General features: G+C 39.3%; 1 protein-coding gene across 8 annotated transcripts in view; it reads left to right on the top strand.

Annotated features, from left to right (window-relative positions):
- The window catches only part of epb41a (erythrocyte membrane protein band 4.1a), a 103061-nt gene that overhangs the window by 47152 nt on the left and 36409 nt on the right, over positions 1-19500 (top strand). For 5 of the 8 annotated variants that reach the window (XM_044335936.1, XM_044335931.1, XM_044335935.1 and 2 more), the window contains exons 10-16: positions 67-164; positions 295-470; positions 9640-9887; positions 10916-10990; positions 13049-13096; positions 14455-14517; positions 18776-18946. In XM_044335936.1, the coding sequence (XP_044191871.1) occupies positions 67-164; positions 295-470; positions 9640-9887; positions 10916-10990; positions 13049-13096; positions 14455-14517; positions 18776-18946 (879 nt within the window). Of the gene's footprint in view, positions 1-66; positions 165-294; positions 471-9639; positions 9888-10915; positions 10991-13048; positions 13097-14454; positions 14518-14649; positions 14816-18775; positions 18947-19500 lie in introns of those variants that run through there. The other 3 variants (XM_044335933.1, XM_044335934.1, XM_044335937.1) reach the window with 3 other exon arrangements.

The raw sequence follows: 19500 nt of genomic DNA, 5'->3' as shown, positions 1-19500 counted from the left end.
GACCTTACTCTGACCTTGAATAAAACCATAAAGTGCATAAACTGGATTGTTTTCTTGATTCAAAAGGTGGAGCAGTATGAGAGCGCTATTGGTTTCAAATTACCCAATTACAAGGCAGCCAAGAAGCTGTGGAAAGTGTGTGTGGAACATCATACCTTCTTCAGGTAACACATTGTGATGTTAAAGTCCCCACTCATGTAACTGTGTATGACAGTGCAAGTTTTTCTAAATATGCTTGTGTGCTGTCTGACCCCAGGTCAGATTAGAGGATCAATAGATTTCCTTTGTGTGCAGGCTGACCTCCACTGAGATGGCCACCACTCCCAGGAAGTTCCTGGCGTTGGGCTCTAAGTTTCGCTACAGCGGTAGGACTCAGGCTCAGACCAGGCAGGCCAGCTCGCTGATCGACAGACCAGCTCCTCTGTTCCAGCGCTCCTCCAGCAAGAGGAACTCACACAGCCTGGATGGAGGTACAGTAGACTGTTCCACCTGCTGTTCATGCTGTAGACGTGTGTGTGTGTACTGGTCTCATCACATCTTGTCAAAGCAATGCTCAATACAGTGCTGGTTATTGGGTTTTTGGCTTATGTACAGTACATATTAGAGCACTTGTATACTTAAAACAGCTGGATGTGCACATGTTTAGAAATTAACTGTACGCAAGATTAGGTTCAGACCATAGACTGTAAAAAATTATGGACATAGTCACCGTGATGTCACCCATTGGTTTGTGGACTGCTGTTTTGAAGCCTTGAATTTAGCAATTTGACCTTGAACTGTGATAATGCTATTGTTAATGCTGATTTTCGCTAGCGAAAAACAGGCCTACAACCATGAAAACGCTGAACACAAGACATTTTTAGATGACTAAAATGTTTCAATTAACTTTCATGAACTGAAAACACCCTGTGAAATAGAGACTGCTACACCTATACTCTAAAATCAATGTTGTCACCTTGGTAGTGACTTGTCAATCACAAGGTAGCCATGCCAGAAGACTTGAAACTAGTGATTGAGACCATAAACTCATTAGGAAAGTGTTTACTGGGGTCTTGTAGACTTACATACAATTGGACTTCTTTTTGCAATCAGTGGAGTCGCCCCCTGCTGGCCATTAGAAATAATGCAGGTTGAAGGCACTTCTGCATTGGCTTCAATTTTCAGGCCAGGAGCTACCTGCTTGTTTCAGACCTTTTCAGGTCTTCTTAATATAACACTTATATATATATGCTAAAAAAGTTATTGGTTATTGTATCCCTGCTCTGGCCATTAAGATCCCTTTGTAGCTCAACTGTACTGTAAGAAATGCCCCATAGTCCTTACTCTGTGTAAAGATCAAAAGCTAAGCCAAAGCTAATATGAGGTTTTGGCAGTCTGAGACTACCTCTACATTAAGCCAGCTAAATTCTAAAATGCTGCTTTTGTGCAAACACGACATGCATCCACAGCAGGAGTTTCAGCTTGTATCTGCAAATAGCCTGTTCACATTAAAATGCCCTAGCTGCAGAAATTACATTGCGTTTAACCTGACCCCAAGTTTACCTTAACCCCAACCACTTATCTCTGCTACGCCTAACCATAACCATAACCTAAGTCCTAACCCCAAATGTGGAGGTGGTGCTGCGGGAAACACAGTTTTAACAGGAGGAGACCGTTATTCAAGAGGGAACAGACTACCAGCAACTACCAGCTTGTATCTCTCTGCCATAACCGAGCAATTAAACACTGTCTGTGGAAACAGGAAGATGGTGTTTTTTGGCCTCATTTTAGCTTCAGCTGAACTTTAGAAAACATTTTGACACTGAATGAGGACTGAGGATTTTGTTCTCAATCTCAAACCATGCATTTACACATATATAGCGAAAGAGGCTGAAGCTTGTGGGCATGTTTGTGTTAGACATGATTTAATATACTTTGCTGCAATTGGACATATTTTCTGACATTGCGTCCATATAAGGCAGTTCATTATTTGAAGGATGTGTTTCTATGTATCATTTAGTCAAATCCATGTGGCTCATTAACTACTACATTCCACTGTAGTGATCAGTTTGTTTGAAACACTAACACAAAGTTGAGTTTAGTAGAAACCACTCTGCTTTTATTCAGGAACAAGTGTGAATGATTGTCTACAGGTTGTGGCTCCTGTGTATTAGGGAACATTTGCAAAGTTCGGGCCACAGGGTGGCTTTTGAGTGTTTGAGTAGTGGTTGGGGATGGTAACATTTTTCAGTCTGTATGAGTGAACAGACCATTACATTGGAGCTGTGCAAAAACGGCCAGTATGAACAGGAGGAAGGATTAGATTGACCAAAAGCTCTTTCAGTGTAGGCCTATGTATAGTATGTGAGTATTGTATTAAGATTAAAAAACTTAAAAAAACAACTTTTGAACGATGGGGGCAGACTATAATCAAACCACAACCACCATGGTAGAAAGTTTAAGGCAGTGATGCAAGAGCAGCTTTTTCTGCTGTGATCTCAACATTATTTATGTACTGTGACATCCTCGCATATCACCACATTTACTTCCGTTTACACTGTGCATAATTTGGCTTTTATCTCTTCCCTAGTGGATATGCTTTTAAATGCTCCAATTACACACAGTAGGCAGACAGGTATATGATACTGCATTCATTGCTGCTGCTATTCTACTTGTGTGCATTGTTAAAATGGAGTATGTTTCAACATTTACCAGTTCTGTTCTTTCCTTCCTCTCCTTTTTGTCTTCACTCTTTGATCACACATAACTCTCTGCCTCACCACCCTGTCATCTGGGAGCGTTACGTAACTTGTGTACTTACTGTATAACATCTGTTTTTTTTATAAATTGTGCTGACGACACAGACCAGCCTTGGTAGATTAAGCTAAACCGCAGAACACATTTAGAAGCTTCTGTTGCTGTTAATATCTGCTTCCTTGTGCTTTTCCCATTCTTGCTCTCTTCATGTAGGCAGCTTTCTCTCCTTGGACAAAGTTAGCTTAACAACAATGCTTAAGGGAAAGGATTAATTCGAAATCACCGACACTGTTAGCAGCTGTGTGAGGCTGTATTTAGGTACAGTGGTGCTTTGAGCTAAGTGCTAATGTCAGCATGCTAACATTCTCACAATGACAATGGTAATATGCTGATGTTTAGTAGGTAAGGTAATAAAGTACAAAGTACACCAGAGGCTGATGGGATAGTCATTGATTTGCAAGTATTTGGACATAAAGCAAAGTACTGGACAAAATTTTGATTTGATGATGGTACTGGATGAAAAGTTGGAAGATCGCCAAAGTTATAAGCGTCAAAGTTCAAGGTATGAGGCAACAGGACTGAGGATCCAACATACAAGGTGAGCGAGGAAGTTTGAAGGGAATTTACTAGAACTGACAGCCAAATATAGGCACTGAGAATCAGTCCAATCAGGCAACAAGTCCAGTCAGGCAAGGTCATAAAGGTCTAAACAACAGAACAGAAGACAGGAGCAGGTAACAGAATGGCTATAACACAGTGACAACATACTGTAGGCAACACAGACAATCTCACAGAGAACAAGTGTTTGTTGGTATATATTTACTGTACACAGAACTGGGTTGTTGAGGGACAGTTTCAGCTTGATGTGGGGGTGAAGAAAGGCAGGAAAGTCAGAGCGCACCTGGTGGATGGGTGGAGAATGTCAGGAACTAAATAGGTTACATAGAAGTGCAAGGCCCTGGGAATAGTGAGAATGTCTAAGGTTGAAGGCAGGGAGAGTGAGCAGTTCATCCCACTGGTAGTGCTAGGTAAAAAAGTCAGGAAGTCCATGAATATCTGCAAAAGGATTTCATGGCAATCTATCAATCCATATTTACTGAAATGTTTCAGTCTGGACCAAGGTGTCAGACTGACCATCTGATTGACATTGCCATGCTAGAGCTATATCACTGATAGTGTTCTGTCTGTCCAGTTGTCCACTTTGGTCAAAAGTACTGACTTGATAACTAAATAATTTGGCATCACCACAGGATGTTTTGGGTGACCTCTCAACTAGGTGTTGTAGACAAGATATCACATAATCTGTTTAATCTAATCTCATAATTGCCTTGGAATTTAATAAGTGCATTCATGCACTCAAGCAGACGGACATTCCTCTGGTGCCACCCTCAGAAAAAACATTACATTTTACACCCACTACTGATTATTGCAGAGGCGTAATAAAACGTCATACTCACTAAGGTCCAGTGGTGATTCTGGAGACTTTAAGTATTGTTTTTCTGTTGGATGTCACTGAGTGCAGATGTAGCATTGCACTGCTGCCCATCAGCTCAGGCAGGGCTCACTCTCAATGGACGGCCACTTGCTACCTTTGATTTCAGCTGAGATTACCAACAAATATATTTAGAATTGTAGACAATCTGGTGAGTCTCGATAGGTGCTTACAAGCAGTCCCCACCTCAACACTTACAGGACAGAAATGAATTAAACTCAGATATTATGTTAAAAGACTGACAGTGCTGTTTTATTATGAGATTAATGAAACACAGAGGTTTTCACTCAAGCTTGTCTTAAAGTGATAAATCCTCTTCCCCTGAGACTCCCTACCAGTGTCAACTCTCCTGAGATGTCTGTCTTCCTGCCAGCCAGGCTGCTGAATCAAGCTGCTCTCTCTCCCAGACACACAGTCACCATGTGAAAGACTGAGCTAGGAGATGGTAACTGGAGGTGATGGAGGGTGAATACCAGGTCTGAAGCAATGTCTACACTGGACACTATTTAGACATGAGTTTTAAGGGCCTCAGTATGCTTCTTACAAAGTATCCAAGGAGGACTGAATCGAGGGCAACTGGACTTGGTTGAAGAAACTTGAAGACGTTTCGCCTCTCATCCAAGGGGCTTCTTCAGCATTGTAGATACCTACAATGCTGTCCTTTCATCCCTTCTCAGGAGACTTTTTTTCCCCTTTATTTAGTGCAAGACATGTGATTAACAAAAATTGAGTGCAGGATAAGTGATTAACATGAAAACACATATGACATGGGACAGTACAAACAGGACAGGCAAAGAGGACCAGACAGTAACCCCATAAAAACAGAAACATGAAAAATAGATAAATAAAACAACAGCAACAACAATAATAATAATAATGACATGTAATGTTAATATGTAATCATAATAATAATTCCAGGTTATATCAAAATCAGTGGTTTGTTTGATAATTTTTCCATTGATATGTATGTGATTAGCAAAATTTTCCAGAGTGAAAAATTTCCAATTCATGAGGATAGTTTTCTTAGCGATTATTAGGGCTATGGAGACTATTCTACTGGATGTGTTCTTTAGGTTGGTGTTAGGTATGCCTCCTAATAAGCAGAGTGGAGTGGATAGTGGGATGTGGCAGCCCAAGAGAAGAGAGAGGTTGTCACTGATGTCTTGCCAGAATTGTTTAATTGGTGTGCAGTCCCATGTGGCATATATGTAGCTGTCTGTGGTGTTTTGTGTGCAGTGTGGACAAATTTCAGAATCTAAAAAGCCCATTTTAAACATCCTTTTCCCATGTAGTGTACTCTATGAATAATCTTGTATGAGTTGGTTGTTTGTGTTGGTGTTATATAGAGAATATGTTTTTGCAGATTTGGGTCCAGAAGTCGGCACCGGGGATGATCTGTAGGTCTTGTTCCCATTTATTTGAGGGGATGAATATTGTTAGGTTGGACATGGAAATTATCTTGCAGATTTTGGATAGTAGTTTTAGTAGTGATGTTGATCAGGTCTGATGTTACTGGGGGAATATCTGAGTTAGGTAATTTTATATTGATTTTGGTTTGAATAGAAGATTTGATCTGGAAATATTCTAAAAAGTGCATTTGTGAATGTATTAGAGTTGGTGGACAATGAAGTAATGGAGAAAATTTGGTGCTTCCTTGACATCCTTGAGTTTTGGATTGTTGTAGAGTTGTTAGTTTGATTCTGGGTGTCTTGTTTTACCAGTAGAATTTTGAGATGATGGAGTCTAGGGATTTGAACCAGGAGGGTGGGGGCTTGATGGGGATCATAGAAAATAGGTCGTTTATCATGGGTAGTATGGTCATTTTGATTGTAGCAATTCTGTCAATGAGGGATTGGTAGAAATTGGTTGAACTTGAGATTGACTAGCTCTGACAGCCTAGGGGAAATGTTGATTCTTAAATATGTGATATTACCAGTGCGCAGAGGGAGAGCTGGTGTTTGGACTGCCACATCCCAGCTATTAGGGCTGAGTGGGAGAAATTGTGAATTTAGATCAGTTATGAAGTCTGAGAATTTAGAGAAGGTGTTTATGGTTTTGGGTAGGATTTTGTAGGTAGAGTAGAATGTCGTCTGCATAAAGGCTGACCTTATGGTGTGCATTTTTTGTTTGGATTCCTTTATTTGTTTCTGATTTTTGAAATTGTTTCTCAAGTGGGTTTGTTTGGTCCTCAGTAAGTTGTGGTAAATCAATATTGCTTAGGAATGTGTCAATATATTCTTGGCTTGATTAATGTATTGATGAGCATAGATTGGTATAAAAATCTTGAAAGGTCTTATGTATTTCCTAAGGTGTCTGCACAATCTTCCCTGCTGAATTCATAATCATTGAGATTGTTGTTTTCTCTTAGTTTTGCTGAATTTGGTTGGCCAGATATTTTCAAGTTTTATTACTGTATTCAAAATTTTCACGTCTGAGTCTGTGTAGGAGGTACTGAGTGTTTCTATTTGTGGGTTATTTGCACTGATGTTCTCTAGTTCTTTAATCTTTTGTTCTAAGTACATTTCCTGTCCGTTGTCTTTCTTCTTCTTGTGTGTGGGATATGATATGATGTTTCCTCTTTATATCACTTTCCCTGTTTCCCAAAGTAATGATGGTGCTATTTCCAGAAACAGAATTCTAAAACACAACACAATTTCTAAAACAATAAGCTTAAGGCAAAGCTATCTAGCTAACCCCAGTGGTCAACAGACAACCCCCAGATAGAAACAAGTTCCAGATTTCAACTAGCCTGGGAGTAGGATTTCTTATACCACAGTATCACAGTGACATTAGCATCAAATCACATTGAATCGAGAACAAACACTGACTCCTTAGTTTGAAACACAGATGATATAAATAATAAGTACTCTAATAGTAAATAAATGTTATTTTCTCATTTCAAGTAAAATATGAGCTGCTTTTAATAATAAAATACATAACAGAGAGCTTTTGTAAAAATGTGCATCCTAAAATAAAGTGGATCGATCATATTGGGCCTTCAGTTTAGATTTTAGTGGAATTATTTGCTCAAAAGATTTGTGCTTTGTCTCATAGTGGTCCTTTACGTTTCCACAGTCTCGGAACATATGAGACATACTGGTTTTGAACTGCCTGTGGGAAGAATGAAAATATAAGAGTCTGTCCATTCTTAATTAAAAGCTCTGTTTTTGCTGTCTACTTTTCTCCATTTTAGAGCATGCTATGTGAAATTACTTTTCTAAGACTTGCTTATTTCTCCGACTATGTGTGCATCTCACTCACAGACTCCAGTCGAATGCACAGATTTGATTGCTTGAGTAGCCTCACACAAAATGATTTACAACGCATGAAATTGGTCTGTGAGTTTCCTGGGCCGCTAAACCAGTGCCGTAAAGGCTACAAAAGCTGTGCCAGTTAAAACAGAAACACTACATCAAAAGTTAATAATTCTCAATAATTTATTGATTATAATGAGTATAATGAGCTTGAACTCAACACTGCCCTTCCTTGGGTCCTCAGCAATATACCCACCAAATGTGAAGTCAGATGAACAGTTGCTGAGGAAAGTGAAGAACAGGCAGACATACAGACAGACAGAGACTCCTTCCTTTACAGTTAGATACGCAGCTCAACAGGGAAACACTGTCCAAGGAAACGCAAAGAGGCAATTTGGTGCTAAAAAGACTCTAAATGTGGCAGATATCCACTTGATATGACTAACTCAGACTGCTGAAGCCTCATATAAGCTTCACATCAACTTTTAAATGAATTTTTGTTCGGAATGAGGTCTAAGAATTTTGGCCCCTATTACTACAATTGAAGGGGATCTGTTAAAAGCCAGTATGAACAGGGGGAATGATTACAGGAAACCTGAGGAAAATCTCTTTCAGTGTTCATATGTGTATAAGTGTACAGTATTTTCTTTGGACGCTCCTCTTCTGTTATATCCCCAAATAATATAACAGTAATGTGCTTGGACTATTCAACCTCTATTTAAACCTTCACATGTTAATGGCGAAATTATTTTCACATAGACACCAAATCCCACATTAGAAGAGGTTAACATATCAAAAAAGTGTAACCTCTTTACCGAATATTCCAGACGCTCTTTGAACCAAGAGCAACTAAATGAATCTTTCATCACCAGTGTCACTGTCAAAAGTGAACTGGGCACAGACAGCAGCAGTTCTGTGTCTTTTGTGTCTTTTTAGTATTGACGCAATGAACCACACAAACACAGATGACAGTGCATACATTCAGACAGTCGCTCCTCGGAGTGTTGCACTCAGCTGTTCACAAGAAAAGTGACAGAAACAGAAATGGGACTATCCAACACATAGGGTCAATGTTGATGAATTAATCTAATCGATTAAAGTTTTAAATGTTCAATGAGTATTGCAAATGAAAACATATGTATTGCTGAACCTATGAATGCCAATTCAGCCCTTAAACAACATGTCAGCGCAAACTTCTCTCCAGGTATATACACATACAGAGTTTGTATGGCGGTTTAATACTCAGTTCACAGGAGACGTAAATGTGGTAGATATCCACTTGATATGACTAACTTAGACTGCTGAAGCCTCATATAAGCTTCAGATAAACTTTTAAATGTATTTTTTCACAAAATGACTGTGTGGACACTTTTTTCCCCCATCATTTACATTGAAAGAACATTTGAAGGGGATCTTTTAATAGCCAGTATGGACAGGAGGAATGATTACAGCGAGGAAAACCTCTTTCACTGTTCATATGGACACCTGACTGTTGTTTTAAGACACACTTGAAAAATTGTGAACCTGTCCTTTAACTTCCTGCTTTTTTTTATTACATAGTTTGACTTATGCGAATATGTGTGTGTGCCAGTATGTGTATGTAACTGCACATGAGCAGTAGATTGGACTGCTGTTGCTGGTCCTCCAGAGGTTGAGGTCAGATGTGTGTGCTGTCAATGCATCATTAACAAACTCACAGAGCTGGTTAAAAAGGCCAGCTTGGACAACCTTGATCATTTATCATCCCTCCCATCATCAAGTCAGTTCTTTGAATTTAGAAAGGCTTTCTGACTTTGGACATAGTTACACAGGGAGATAACAATGCTGTATTTTCAGCAGGAAGTCAAGCAGTTTGTTAGTGAGTGTTGTCGCCAGGATTGTGCCAATTCTGTTTATGATCTTCATGGACAAAATCTCTTGCTGTATCTAGATGGTGGAGAGTGTTCAGTAAGGTGACCTCAGGATTGGATCTCTGCCTTTTGTAGATAATTTGGTTCTGCTAGTTCTGATGTCTTAGTATATCAGTGCACTGTTGGTTTGCCTCTGCACATGAGTTTGTTGACAATGAGAAAAATATAGAAAATCACCAGCCTTATCCTTTAACACATTTTTCATTGCTAAAATGAAGCCATTGTCTCTTCCCTCTGTCTCCTCCAGCCATGGCGTCCACCCCTGACAACAAATCTACTCGTCCGGTCAGCGCCCCTGTCATGTCGCCGGTGTCTCCCGGGGAGGCGACCCCGTCCCCGCTGCTACCTAACCTGCCACGCACTGACTGCCATGATGGCTACACACCTAGGGGTCGCCGCTCAGCAGACAGGAAGGCAGAGGTAAAGGCAGCGAGTCGGTCAGCAGAGTCCACCAAGAGCCACAGCCCCAAACCAGAGTCCACTCCAGAAATCAAGGTAGTGGAATCACTCCTATACATCACAAAGTTGGGCTTTTCACTGTTTTTAATCAAACAAAAGTAGGGAAATGTGAAGGCACTTAACATCAGACATCAGGGACAAAGCCAGAGAGAAGATGTGGAATATAGTGAGTTTTTGACATTTTGGTTGACTATTTGACCACTAGTCACTCACTAAATTAATTGAGCGATGAAATCATATCATTATCCTGCTAGAGGCATATTTATTTAGCAGAGTGCCATACATTTACTGTAAATTAAAATTTTAAGGACCATTCACTTATTCACCATCTTTCTGAGAATGAGATGAGAAGATTAATCATGGCGATTGTGTAGCGCCACTACGGACAAGGCACAAATCTTTTGAGCAAACATAGCGTGAGCAGCACGCATAATTACTGGTAACAACTTGGTTTGGTGTAAACATTAACATATTGTGCAACTGTGCCCCCTCAAAAAATTACTGCATGATGCCCCTGTGTGTAGTTATGATACTAAACCTGGCAACCTCACTGCAATGACAAGATTTCAGGAAGCCTCACAGTCACTGCTCCTGGCTGTTTGCCAAGAAATATTTCCAGCACATGACTCACCCTATAAACCACAACTTACTAAATACCTGTTATTTGCAAGCTTTAGAGGTGTTGTTGGGTGTATTTTTGAACTTTACACAGAGCCAAGCTAGCTTCCCCCTGTTTCCAATCTTGCTGACCTAGACTAACCACGTCCTGACTCCAGCTTTGTACTTAACACACGGACATGAGATTGATTAATTTTCTCATCTCACTCTTAGAATGAAAGAGAATAAATGTATTTCCTAAACTATTATTTCAAGTGTTTGCATGGAGCCCATTAATCCTCAGTAATGTTTATGATAAAGTGTTGGTATGGAGCACAGAGATAAAAAGGACAATGTACCATAAGCTGTCTTTAGCTTAATATAAAACAGAATACTTTTATGGAACATTTTAGTCCTGGTTGTGCATGGAATTGATCCTGATGTGTGAGCTGTATCTGTGCTACCAGACAATGGCCAGGAGAGAGCGGAGGCATTCCCCCTCTGTGACTACTGCCAATGGGGAAAGAGAGAAAAAGAGCCAGGTTTGTTTTCTTTGATGCATGATCAGACTGAACCAGTATTGTAAAAACCATAAAACTACAGATACATAGTTAAATAAATGAACAACAAAAACGATTATATGCACTACATGCAGTATATTTTGAAAAGAGCGGGTATAAAGTAAGCAAGGACAACTGTCAAAATGAGGATACAACAGCATGTGTTGTCTGTCTTTGAGGGTAAAAAAAGAAAAAAATCAAGGAAGATAGACTGCTTTTAGAAAAGCAAAAGCAAGCTTAGATGTTTGATTCATACTGTAAATTCTCAACAACAACAACAACAACAACAACAATAACAACAACAAAAAGAACTGCATAAAGACCCAGACTCATATTAGAAACAGGTCTTTATTTCTTGTCCTGGTTTCAATATATCTAATAGTTTCTGATCTGCTCCCAATTTATATTTATATTTTATTTGTTAATACAACACTTCCTTCATATTTACCTGTTGTATTGATAAATTCATTATTTCCATTTCCACAACACTTACACTGATGATAACTGAACACTGATTGAGAAAAACGGCAAAGTGAAAGAAATTGTAATTAATTGTAAAGAAACTGGAGAATGAAAGTATTAAAAGATATGGATGCCGATTTTCTATATTTTTCTTATTGTCATCAAACCTTGTGAGCAGAACAAACCAACAAGGAACTGATCTACTTACAAGTACTGTGTGTGTATTCAAAGTCTACAGATATACAGACGGGTGACAAATTAAAGGAAAAACTGGTCCAGGTCTGAATGCTTGATCCCTACAGTGAGGGGATCTGGTGGCTCTGTTATGCTTTGGGGGGCATTTTGCTGGCATGGTTTGGGTCCACTTGTCCCCTTAGAGGGAAGGATCACTGCAAATCAATACAAAGTTGTTCTGAGTCATCACCTTTATCCTATGATGAAACATTTCTATCCTGATGGCAGTGGTCTCTTCCAGGATGACAATGTCCCAATTCACAGGGCATGAAGGGTCACAGAATGGTTTGATGGATATGAAAATTATGTCACTCATATGCTATGACCTTCACAGTCACCAGATCTCAACCCGATTGAACACCTATGGGAGATTTTGGACTGACGTGTCAGACAGTGCTCTTCATCACCATCATCAAAAAGGGGGTGAGAGAAAATCTTTTTAAAGAATGGTGTTCATCCCTCCAGAAGAGTTCCGGAGACTTGTAGAATCAATGCCAAGGCTGAGGAACACCACATCAAAATGCCCCCCACAGCATAATAGAACCATCAGATCTTCTCACTGTAGGGCTCAAACATTCAGACCTGTACCAGCTTTTCCTTTAATTTGTCACCTGTGCGTATCTTATTCCTCTGTGCCATAGACCTCTGTTGTTGTCCAAAATAAAACTATTAAAAACATGTCAATGAGCCACACTGCTGCACTGGGTAACATGTTCCTTCATTATCAAGATCATTGTCATGTTAGTTCATTTAGAAACGGCTCCAAAGTGTAAAAACAGCAACAACATTTTTAGTCTCAGGAGAGTAGTTCCTTGTATGGGAGATGCCACGAACATAGTTCTGTTTACAGTGCTTTGCTAGCTTGTTGTGCTACATAGCACAACCTTGTGACTTTGTACTACATTGTACATTGTAAAGAACTTTAGTGCAAGATCAAAAGGTTGTGCTATGTAGCACAACAAGCTAGCAGCAGCAGATTAAAGTAAAGGGGTGCATGTCTGAAAGGGGGTTTAGAAAGTGTTCTGAGCAGATAACTTGACTTGTTTTACTGGGCCTTTATTATGGACTGACCTTTATTTATTCGTGCAGCATGCTTTTATTTGAAACTCAGCAATTATTTGAGTCCCGGATTTTATATGAGAATCTACAGTATGACTTTTCAGTAAAGTTGAGAAAGTGAAGTTGTGTGTTGTCACTGTGTCACTGTCAGAAGAGGTGTTAGGTCACCTGAAAGCCTCCATGCATGTGTGCTCTACTGTCTTACAAATAGTTTGTTGCTGAGTTAGCTTGAAGCAGGGAAGTAATACAAACATAACTCTGTCTTTTCCTGTGGTGGGGGAGCAGCACTCTCCTCAGGACAAAACAAAGATGGAGATGGTGCGAGTGAGGAAGGTTAGCATGCTCCTCAGTCGGTGTTCTGCTGACTCACTATCCACATCCCTACATCAGTTACACACCATGAGACTTTTCATTTCCTTTTCTGTTTTCAAACAGTGTTGTTTCCCATCACACAAGGAGACAGCAAGTGCTTTAATCTCTGTACTGTTTTATGATTTCTGGCTGTTTGTCTCTCTGTGAAGGCTTGTCCATGTGCTGTGAACTGTAAGATAACTTGCTGTGAGACCAAGGAAAAATCAACCCATTGTGCAAGTTATTACTTGGTCAAATCATTTAGTCCTACTTTTAATTAAAACATTTTTTACTTGTTTTTTCTTGTGTAAAACTATGTTCGTCCTTCTCCAGAAGCAAACTTGCAGATATACTTACTTTACAAAATAACCAGTGTGAGGGATGACCTTTGGTTATATCACATACATCTGTTCATTTCTGTTTAGGAAAAGCTCACATTACTGTTGATCAGTCCCTGTGGGACTTTACAGATATTTTTGTGATTTTTGTGATTGAATATGCTTGATTTTGCAGTGGCTTTGTTTAAAGTGTAAAGCAGTTTGTAGTTTTGAAGGAACGTAACCAGAATTGTTAAAATAAAAAAAATTTAAAAAATAAAAAACTGAGTACACCCCTGTGCAATATGCCTAAAATGTTAATTAATTAAAAATGGTTATGTGTATCTTTCAGGTTATATTCCTGTCCACATAGCTAATTTAAATTCATTTGCAGTACATTGTCATCCAGAGAGTCAGGGATGCATACAAGTTGTATAGCTTGTATTTGTATACCAAACTGCCTCAGCTAGTCAATCAGTTTTGAAATTTTAAGATTCAAAATTTTCATGAATCAGTCAGGAGGGTTGAAATGTGAAAATATTCAGAAATTAATATGTTTTTTTTTTTAAATATGCCAATTCCTGAAGTGACTGTAGTGAAAAACTCGACAGACAAGTAGACACGCAGCAATGCCTCTCCCTCCTGTACACTCCACTGCACTGCAGCAGCTTTTGCATGCACAGCATGAGACTTCCTTCCACTTCCACTCACAGCAGTGAGTGTGTATCTGCCTGGCTTCTCATACACATGACCGTTGTGTGAGTGTATGTGTGTGTGTTTGTGGGGGGGGGGGGGGGGGGTAAGGGGTTTGCTCAGCAGAGGACAGGTGAATCCCCTGCTGAGCTGGGCACTACAGCCAATGCTCTGTGTTCCTGCAACCCCATAGCTCTTTCATTTTTTGTGAATGATGTCATTGCCAAGGTCTGTGCTGCTCATTGGATTCCACTGCAAATCAAATATTCAAATGTTTGAATGAATTCTGCATTTCCAACCAGCTGTTTCCTTTTTCTTCATTTTCCACAGAAAAGAGCTAAGAAACTTGAGGGTGAAACTATTTATATCAGACATAGCAATTTAATGTTGGAGGTTTGTATCTTCAGTCTTCAGATATCTGTTCTGACTTTTTGCCGTCATGTTTCTCTGTCTGCATGGAATTTCTGTTTTCTCTTTTCTTTTTGCTCTGACGCCTCTGTTTATCATTTCTTGCCTTGTTTTCAGCTTAACCCTAAAGGCTTGGCATGCACTATTTTCCTATCTGATTCTCATGCAAGTAGCTTCACTTCTCTTTGACATTGTCATTTCCTATGTTCATTTTATGAAATATATGATTGGGAGCCGTGTCTTCTGTAATTTAGTCTTGGTTAAATTGAAACTGGCACTGCAGCTGCAGCCTTTGGTGCTGAAACAAACAATACAAAGGTTAAATGTCTGGGATATACGTTGTCATCTGTCACACTCACATGTATCTTCTAAAGCAGCATTACAATTTTAAAAAAGATAAAAATAGCAGAGATAAGTCTAGCTGTTGAAGTCAAAGATTTACAGGACAGTTTTCAAGGTTGCTACTGTAAGATCAATGTGAATCTCCAAGAGAGCAATGTACCCTATCTATCTATATGATATAGTAAAAGGTTTTTATTTGAAAATAAAAAAACAAAAACATACATATTCAAAAAAAAGGCATATAAATTTTGACTTGTTATCATCTGGATCATGGTATTCAGGTTTTTGTACTTTGTATGTAGCAAAGGTGCATGACAAGCAGATAATGCTTGTTTTTGTGGTTCAGACCGAAGTGGAGCTTCTCTCTGGATTTTGTCACAGTTAAAGTGGCTACATATGGAGGACTGAAACTGCACCAAAATTCACCAAAAATAATATTAAAAATAAATGTAGGCATTAATTAATTGATAAAATGTGACATACATTGATATTTCTGTTTTAATTGGTTTCTATATTTATTTACCTTTGTATAATTCCCCTATTTATTTACTTTTCCATTTAATTTTCCATTTTATTAATTAATTTATTCATTTGTAAATTTATTCATTTATTCATGTATTTATGTCTGTATTATTTTCCCTTTGCAATTCCCCCCTATTCATTTCCCCAAACTTTAATATTTTCTGTATGTCTGTTTATATTTCTTTATGCATTTCTGCTTCATTATGCAAATGAGGGGGTGTCGAATTGTGTCATGGGGTCAACTTTTCGCCTATTGGTTGACCGACATCAGAGTGCATAGATCAACTGTGTGGGTGTCTGGTGTTGAGTAATGGGAAAACATTAATTCTGAAGGACAATGAGTTAACAGTTTGAGTCAAGCGTAGAGGCTCTTTTATGCATAGCTTGGAAAATATAGCACTGAATTTGATGAATATACTATTTATCAGACCACAAATGAGACTACAATTAGCACAACACACTGACTCTCCCTCTCACTTGCTCTCCTCTTTACAGTCTCCTGCTGCTGGAGATAAATTAACAGAAAGCAGCTGCCAGTTGTTTTGGCGGTGCGGCCGTTTTGCCTTTTTCCTCCTTGTCAGATCTCTCTTCATGGGACTGCTGCTGCTGCACAGTGCACCACAGGACTGACAGACACGTTGCCAAGGTCCACCACTTTCACAGGGCAGCCCGGTGCGGTGTTGGTGCTGGGAGCTGCTGAAGCAAGACTGTTCAGTGCTGGTGGACGGTGCAAACCTCAAACGTCCCGAAACTGCATTTCAAATGGCAGATCTCGGCAACATGTCTATCAGTCCTGCTGTGCACTGTGGTCGGCGTGTGGTGGTGTGGCTCATAGTAATGACCTTGCAGAGAATTATCAGTGACTCTGCAGCTCCTCTTGGCTTTATGGGGCTCTATAGCAAGTTTCAGATCATTGCTTTGCAGCTGCAACTTAACTGTTTTGGTTCACTCTCAGAGCTCTCATAGGGTCGTTTTCAGTCACAACAGGCAGCTGTTTTCAGAAAAAAAGCTCCAAAAACCCACTATCCTTTAATGACTTGTTTCAGTACCTGGTCTGCTGCTTTGCCGTGATATCTAGTGACAGACAACATTATGAGAAAATACATATTTTATCCTTCCCAGTCATGTATGTCTCAGTGATGTCACAAACAGATTCTAGACACTGCTGTTGTTCTCATTGTCTGGCCACATTCATTCTCATGGTTACTGAGGACTTTACTCTTCATTTCACTTTCTACACCAACATCACTCCCTCATACGCTGTATTTACTCTCTGTCTGTGACTCTTACTCTAGCTTCTGTTGCCCTGATTACTTCACTGTGCTCTGTGACATTCTGTGCTGAGTTTGTATCATATCACAAGAGAGGGATGACATGTTTAGTGTGAAACACTCACTTTAAAGCAGCATTCATCAATATTTCTATACAGTACACCTAGTGAATCAAAAGACTATGTGTAGTGTGAAAGAGGTCGGTCGTAAAGATGAACCCACAGTGAACTGTCACCAACTCTGCAGCCCCACTGACCTTTTTTAGCCTCTTTAAGCTGATAGTTTTATTTTACAGCCCACACAATAGCTATCAGCTTTAGCCTGCAACTTCTGTCACATGTCATCCCCCTCTCGGTGTGTCTGTACTGTCTGTATATTTGAAAAGTAAATGATGCAGCTTGCCAACGTGTGTGGCAGTTTTTTTTTCTTTCCACTTTTGACAAGCTAGGCCACTTGTTTCCTTCTGCTTCCAGTTTTTGTGCTAAGCAAGGATAACCAGGTCCTCCAGTTATCCCTAGGCAGAAAACAGAGATTAAATTGATAAAAAAAAAATGGTTCCAGTACAGTACCTTGTTTGGAACCATAATTAAATTACTGTTAAGGAAATTGTAATAATAAATTACTCATTAAGGTTTTATGGAAAGGAAAAAAGAGTGAGTACACACTCTGAATATTACAAGCTCCAAAAAAAAAAAAAAAGATACAACATTTTTACCTTGAATTTCTTTGTCAGACAAATAGCCATGTGAATGAAAAACAGGATGTATATAAAAGCTATCCTTCATTTGGGATATAACATGATGCAAAATAACAACCTTCATCCCAAAACGATTTGGTACTACATAATTGTAGTATGTAAAAGATATTTGTTCCTTAAAAGGCTGTAACCTAAACAGGATATATGTAGAGATTTAAAAGAACAGGGTGTAGGATTTAGTGGCATCTAGCAGTGAGGTTGCAGATTGCAACCAACTGAATGCCCCTCCCCTCCCCCTCCCATTCCAAGCATGTAGGAGAACCTATGTGTGAAACATTTCTGCCAATTTTTGTACCAATAGATGCCCTTAAATCTTACACTGGTCCTTTAAGTTTGTTATTTGAATCATGTAAATTTAGTGAATGGAAGTTGTGGTTGCAGATTTTTTGGATAGTTGCTGTTTCCAAGGTTAAGAATGAACTTTGAACATTTTGAGCAAATATGGATGAGAAGTCCTCAAAGTGCTCGGAGAAAAATGGAAATTTCAGCATCTACAATTCCATAACAACTTGCCATCATGAGATGAACAGCTAAAACAAATTGACCTTGTGTTGAGATATAATACACATCTTTGCCATATTAATCTTTTGGAGCTTACAATAGTCATTGTATGGACTACTTTTCCTTTGTATACTGCTTTCGTATTATGCGCCTGTACCAACCAGGGGTAGGATGTTTACAACATACACTACCCCTGCTTTGATTCCTTAAGAGCTTCTCATCATATGCAGGTTTTTCAGACAAACACAACACCTCCTGTTTCCCTTAACATTAAACATCTTCTTTTGCTGGCATTGATATAATCTAAAAGAACTGACATAATATATGTGCCTTACCAGTAACTGCTAATCAGGACATTCCTCTGTGCATCTGCTGCTATATCTCTGTTATCATGACCCACATGAGGGAGATTTTGCAATGGCAAAATCTCAGTGATTGCTGCTGGGCTGAAATATGGATCACAGGAAACAGATGATGACTCCTCCCAATGCAGTTGGGTGTCTGGTTTGTCTGAAAAATGTTCTTTCATGATCTCAGCATGTCATTGGGAATATGCAGGTTCAATCCAATCACATGTATTTGAAATAACACAAAGCTGTAAAGCCTATTAAAAAAAAAAAGAAAAGTCAACATAGTGAAAGTGAGGCAAATTCTTCTTACAACTTCCTTTTCCAATCTGATCTGATTCACTATTTTGTCTATTTGTCTCCTTTCTTTGCTATATAAACTTTTATTTTCTTTATGGCCCTCCTTTCTTTCACATCTCTCCCTCATTGTGTATTGTTTTCTCTAATTACTGTCACTCTCTCCTATCTATCTACCTATTCTGACTTCTTCATTTTTGTTGAAGGATGTGGATAAGACCCAGACTGAGATCATGCGTCACCACACTAGCATCAGTGAGCTGAAGAGGAGTTTCATGGAGTCTGTACCAGAGCCTCGGCCCAGTGAGTGGGACAAGCGTCTTTCCACCAACTCACCTTTCCGTACAGCGAGCATCAATGGCCAGCTGCAACCAGCGGTGAGTCCGGCAACCTTGGTTGGAAATACTCATCAGTATTTTGGTTATTCTTGAGTAGACTTAATTTTCATCCACTATTAGAATAAAGCTTACAAGTTGTTGAAAGGAGCTGCTTCCAGCTTTGTGATAAGCTATGCTAAAGACATTCCTGTCCTAATGAAACTGATATTATTCTTCCTATTTGACTTTGAGCAAGATGTCAAAAATAAGAATTTTTCCCAAATCTCAGACTGGTTTTTAAGCCCAAGTCTTTACTGAAAATGATCTGAGTTTTACCCTGAGTTCAGGCAGCTCAGTAAACCTACAGTAGGGAGCCCTGGGCAAAACTTCTTGGCCCCTACTGAGCCCCCCACACACATTCCCCTAACACATTTTGGCCCAAGGCCCAGACACCAGCCAGTATTTCTACAATGGAATGCTTTAAGTTAACTATCATTCAGGATTTAGTTTATGATGATTTGATTAAAGCCCCTACACACAAGTCACGTCAACGCTATTTATATAGCCCAATTTGCAATTTGCTTCAAAACATGTTACAATCTGTACACACTGAA

The sequence above is a fragment of the Thunnus albacares genome, chromosome 19 (assembly GCF_914725855.1).
Source record: "Thunnus albacares chromosome 19, fThuAlb1.1, whole genome shotgun sequence".
Lineage (NCBI taxonomy): Eukaryota > Metazoa > Chordata > Actinopteri > Scombriformes > Scombridae > Thunnus > Thunnus albacares.
This window is presented reverse-complemented; position numbering and strand designations above follow the sequence as displayed.